The sequence below is a fragment of the Manihot esculenta genome, chromosome 13 (genome assembly GCF_001659605.2).
Source record: "Manihot esculenta cultivar AM560-2 chromosome 13, M.esculenta_v8, whole genome shotgun sequence".
In the NCBI taxonomy this organism is placed as follows: Eukaryota; Viridiplantae; Streptophyta; class Magnoliopsida; order Malpighiales; family Euphorbiaceae; genus Manihot; species Manihot esculenta.
The window spans coordinates 32048624-32054704 of NC_035173.2; the positions used below are offsets into that span (position 1 = coordinate 32048624).

General features: G+C 31.9%; 1 protein-coding gene across 1 annotated transcript; it reads left to right on the plus strand.

The window, feature by feature from the left end:
• Positions 1-4547: 4547 nt before the first annotated feature.
• LOC110628997 (probable esterase KAI2) lies at positions 4548-5760 on the plus strand. Its single transcript, XM_021775824.1, has 2 exons — positions 4548-5009; positions 5120-5760. The coding sequence occupies exons 1-2, from the start codon at positions 4645-4647 to the stop codon at positions 5559-5561; spliced, it is 807 nt and encodes a 268-aa protein (XP_021631516.1). The 5' UTR covers positions 4548-4644; the 3' UTR covers positions 5562-5760.
• Positions 5761-6081: the final 321 nt, after the last annotated feature.

A 6081-nucleotide genomic window follows, 5' to 3' on the forward strand; every position in this document is an offset into this window, starting at 1 on the left:
TATTTCTATTGTAAATAGTCTCTCTTAGCTATTAGGATTTTAGACTCCTATTAGGATTATAATTATTTTATTTCTATTATAAATAGCCTCCCTTGACTATTAGAAACTTACTTTTTAATTTTTGAGGAATTTCAATAAGTCTTTTAGTCTTCTAACCTATCTTTTCTCTTATTTCGTCTTAGCCAAACGATATTGGTTAAAATTTCTGACGGAATCTAAATAGTCCTACATCATAAGTGGTGTAGAGAGCTAACCAATGAAAGCAGTTGAGTAGAGACCTCGAGTTACGAAGAAAATCAACGACGCTTAATCTGTGAAGAGAATCCACCGCCTCGCCTTAGTTCTTGTGGATGTCGGCACTGTATAATCCTCGCTTCAACGCCATTGCCTATCAAAACCTAAAACAAATTAAGACAGCAGGAACTGAAAGAGAAAGTGGAAATGAGATAAAATCTAGTGAAAGTCCATCGCTAGGCAATAATGGGACACTAACCAGTCATAAAAGTTCAGGTTAGCTGACGTAAACTCATCCCATGAAAAATGATGAACCATGCCTCGCCACACCTGCTTAGCAACTTCGCAGTCCCATAAAACATGAAAGGCTGATTCTATTTCTGCATGACAAACGCTTCACTTAGATGTCGCCGAATCCGTTCAAAGTTAGTGAGTCATAAGAATATGCGCATGCATTGAGGTCCATTCCATTTCCAAATCTGTTTCCAGCGCCTATCTAGCAGAGAATAACCTGTTTTAATGGAGAACTGACGGGGGTACGTAGTAAGATCCCAGACTGGACAATCAAGTCCCATGTATAACGAAGGTGGTGGAATAGCCGAGAGAGAGAAGAGTAGAGGCTCCTTCATCCGATTCCAAGACCAACGACCCTCCTCATTCACGTAGTCACTAACAGGGCAATGCAGGATACTGTCTCGGGGTTGCTTGACTGCTACCTTACTCAGAGGAATGCCACCGAAAACATAAGTATTTTCCAGACCTTGACGGCTTCCCGTTCGCAACTGACCAAACTGGTGAATTCCACATTGCTTTAGAATTTGTGGAACAGAGGCAATATGCCCTTATAAAAGTCTCAGTTACTCCTCTCTAGTTTTTGGAGTGAACAAATAACAAATTTAACACAAACCAACTTTTCCGAGAGCCAAAAGCCATCTTTCTTTTGCCAAAGCTTATCCACTGTAGACTGCATAGAATAGACTGGAATAGCTACGATTGAGCTAGACTTTATGCAACTTGCTGAAGACAGTTTGCTAGCATCCTAATGTTATTAAATTGGCATTGTAATTTGGATATTATTCAGAGTTGAATTAAAAAAAATAGATAACATGTTATATGATAAAAGCTAATATAATTAAAATAATTAAATAAATATCACATATAATTAATTTTAAATTTTATAATAAATTTAAATTTACTTTAATTTTTGTTGTCGATGTTCAATGAACACCATATGATAATTTTTTGAAAAGTAAATTTAGAGATGCATGATGACTTTTAAAAATATAATAAGAGGAGCTGTCACAAAATTTAATATAAAAATTTCATCATTTAAAAAATTAATTTTATATTTTAATTTTTTAAAATATTTTTATAATTTTATATATTAAGATTTTTTTTATTATAAATAGTCTTTATTAATTATTAAAAACTCACTTCTTGATTTTTAAAAAATTTTAGTAAAATTTTTCGATTTTTAACATATTTTTCTCTTATATTATCTTAAAATTTTTCGATTTCTAACCTATTTTTCTCTTATATTATCTTAGTCAAGCGATATTGATTAAAACTCATAACAGAGTCTAAATAGTGTTTTATCAAAATAAATTATATAAATTAACTTATTAAAATTAAATTTATTTTTTATTTAATTTATATATAAATATTTCATTTAAATTATGATATTAGCATAACTTCACTAAAAGATTGAAAAAAATAAAAATCACACTTGAGTTATATTAAATTAACACATGTTTCTTAATTTCAAAAATTTAATAGTGTAGTTTCTTTCATTTTAACATTTTTTGACATGCAATGTGAATATGCATTAAAATGCTGCAATTTGCATCAAATTCTTTTATTTAACTTTGTTAAACTGAAAATACTCCATTTATATTTAAAATTAGTATATTTTTTAATTTAAAATTTTAAAACAAACAGGGTAATAAATAGATTATTATTTTTAAAATAAAATTATTTTATAATTTATGAAAAATAAAAATATTGCTATTTTTCTATGAGATGAAGATATATTCATTTTAAAAGAACATTAATTTTAATTAAGAACGAAAAATAATACTGCCAAACAAAATTCTACCGATTGCGCACTACAAGTCTACACCGCCAACCACAAAGAAGGATTCTCTAGGAACTTGGTGTATGGCATTTCACCATGTGAAGCAACTTTGCTGTGGTCTCCAGGAGCCTAGAACTCAGAGCGAATTGTCATGTTCTGGAACTTGTACTCCTAGATTTGTTTATCTTCCTTTGCCCTTTGGGTGGGCGAGGAGCTGTTTCGATTCTTTGGTTTTGCTTTATATTTTGGATTTATTTTGTTTGCTTTTACTTTTTTACTTTTCTTTCAAATCCAAGCTTACACGTGTGAAGGGTATGACAATTTGTTGTTAGTGTGTTCTGGTGTAGACAACTCAGCGGAGATTCTATTATTGTTCAGTAGTAATTCATTTTTAAAAAATACATGTATATCTTTTAAGCGATTTGACGATCTTATCAGAGAAATTTGGTAATATATATGCATATCTTTCCCGATTTTAAAAATTATAAAATTATAATTAAAATTAAAAATTGGAAAAAAAATGTATATATATAAATTACTTTTACCTTGTTAGATGTGTCAAAACGGCAACCACAGACAAAGGAATTCTCCAGAAATTTGATACATGGCGTGTCAGCAGGCGAGGCAACTCGCAGTGGCTTCCAGGTGCCTACCAACAAGTACGAGAGATGAACTGTCACGGAACTTCTCATTTAATATAGAAGATAAATATTTAAATAATATATATTATTATAATTATAAATTTTGAGGCTTATGATCTCTGCAAGGCTTATGAGTCTCCAGTGCTTCCTTCTATCCTCAAATTGTGACACGTCTCTCTACTCAGACACTCCCCATGCAAACGTACGTAAAGCAAAACACCCATAATTTATACAAACCTATACCAACTTTAGCCTTATTTAATCCTTCCATTCTCCAAAACTTCTGTATCATCATTTCACAGTCGTTCTTTCAAGTTTTCTAAGTAATCAAACACATTATCCCATCTATCAAAAAGTTTTTAAATCAACAAAATTTACAAATAATTTTTTGAAATTCTAATTTACAAAATACAATCCATCAACAAAATCTAATATTAAAAAAATATTATTTGATTCTCGATATAAATACAAAAGAACAATCTAAATTCAAAAATCATCACTGCTTGCATTTGAGACCTCACATATCACTGATTGTTGTTTATTGTGATGCGATAGTTTTCAATGCCTACGAGTTGACTCTTATGCTACCAAGAGTTATGACTGTGACGAAGATAGTGTTTTATTGGTGAAGACTTGCAGCTATCAATTGAACTGAGAACTGATAGAAGCAATATCGCGATGATCAATAAAGACCAACAACAATCGATGAAGACTAGCGACTGCTGACTAAGAGTGAGAAAGGAGGGAGACGATTGTATAGTTGATAGTGAGAAGGAAGAACAACCCTAGAATAATAAGGGAAGAGATGAGTATAGAAGAGAGGAGATGGCACATCAATGATGGAAATTATAGTTAAGAAAATGATGATTGGTTGAAACTTTAAAAATTTATTAAAATTCAAGGAGGTGGAAAGCATGGTGGAGGAGACGGGCGAGCTTGAGGAAAAGACAATAAGGAGAATGAAAGGGAGGAGAAAGACATGGAGAGAAAGGGGGAAGGTTAGGGTTTCAGGTAAACAAATCTAATTGAAAGTAATATCATAATTTCCTAATACTCTTTCTTTTGATTGATGATTTTATGAGTAGACTAATAAAATATTTAATAGAAAATTTTAATTATTATATTTTAAAAATACAAGAAATATTTTAATTAGAGTTTAGAATTATAAAAACTAAAATTCAAAAATTTTATAATAATTTTTCTTTTTAAAAATAATATTTGATATTTCTATTCCCTCAAAATGGCTAAAATAGGATCTCCATTAAAATAGCTATCAACTATTATAATGGTCTGAGATTGAGAATAAATTTAATTATTAATAAAATAAATATTTACATCTAAATTTATATTTAATTAATTAAATAGTATATAATAATAATAAATGGATAAATGCACGTGAAAAATATTAATTTAATGATGATGTCGGTAATTATATGAGTCGATACTCTAAGTTAGCCACACCTATTTTACTTTCCATCCCGCTGCTTCCCAAGACGAGAACACAAAGTTTGTTCTTTCTGTAACTCGGTTACATTCGTTGGTTTTTGCCTGTCTTTTACTCCAAATACGCTTCCTGCCTCTTCACACGACCTCTTCATGCGATTCCTTATCTGGTTTATGTTTATCCGAGCACCTGAAGCAGACTTTATAAATACACGACTGATGCAGCTAGATGAAATGTGCTTGTGACTGAAAATGGTTATTCTTCAAGCACACAACGTCAATGTTTTGGGATCAGGAGAGCAAGCTATAGTCCTATGTCATAACTTTGGCACCGATCAATCTGTGTGGAAGTACCTGGTGCCTTACCTGCTTGAAGATTATCGTGTTATTTTATACGATAATATGGGTGCTGGTTCCACTAATCCAGATTATTTCGACTTCGAAAGATACTCAACCCTCGACGGGTTTGCTTATGATTTGCTTGCCATATTAGATGAACTAGAGGTGAAGTCTTGTATTTTTATTGGTCACTCAGTTTTGAGTATGGCCGGTGCCATTGCCTCTATTTCTCGCCCTGATCTCTTCTCTAAACTCATCTTGATCTGTGGCACTCCAAGGTAAATATAAAATCTCTCTTTCGAAATCATTAACTGTAAGATTTTATCAACTGGAATTCGCATGCTTGGGTGTTTTAAGATTTCATAAAGCTTTTACGTGTTGAAACTAGGCCATTGAATGATAAAGACTATCATGGAGGATTCGAGCAAGCTGACCTTCACCAAATGCTGGAAGGAATGCGATCCAATTTCAAAGCGTGGCGCTCAGGCTTGGCACCGATGGTGGTAGGAGGCGACATGGACTCGACGCTTGTTCAAGAAATTTCCCGAACTCTATTCAACATGAGACCTGATATAGCTTTAAGCTTAACCCAGCTAAAATTTCAATGTGACGTTAGACATGTTTTACCTATGGTGAAAGTCCCTTGCCACATAGTGCAGAGCGCCATGGACATGGTTCCAGCGGAGGTGTCTGAATATATGCATCAACATCTTGGAGGCCCATCTGTTATCGAGATTATGCCTACGACTGGTCACTTGCCGCATTTGAGCTCTCCAGACATCGTCATCCCAGTTATTCTCAGGCACATTAACCTTGACATAACCAAATGATCCATGTACACGTATAAGTGTGTTTGGTCTTCCATGTAAATGTGTGTGTTTTGTTTTCCATGTCTTTCGATGTTGTTTTCACTAGCAAGACACGAAAAGCTATAGAGTTATAAGCTTCAGTCAGTTAATTAACCATGATGATACTCCATGTTTTCTGTATCTTGTATAAATTTTGGTTATGATATCTTCGTATTCAGTTCGTAAGAAATGTATTATTATTATTATTATTATTATTATTATTATTATTATTATTTGGATTCTTGTCAGAATTTAAATTTCAGCTAAGAGTTTGCTCTTTTAAATATACATATTAACATTAAAAAAATTTAGTTTTGGCATAATTTATTTGTTTTTTGGAAGTGGATGCAAAATTTTAACTTATGTGCTTAATTTAAATAAGTGATTACTACAAATATAATACATGAAATAAATTTACAGTGAGCATAAAGGTTTTTTTTTTTTCAAAAAATGAACTGTAGTTAACTTATAATGAATATTGTATATATTTTTTTATTAATTT

Excerpts from the sequence above, each read along its gene's own strand:
- LOC110628997 (XM_021775824.1), top strand. The coding sequence starts at position 4,645 with ATGGTTATTCTTCAAGCACACAACGTCAATGTTTTGGGATCAGGAGAG. Across the intron at positions 5,010-5,119 it reads TTGATCTGTGGCACTCCAAG|GCCATTGAATGATAAAGACT; the intron begins GTAAATATAAAA and ends TGTTGAAACTAG.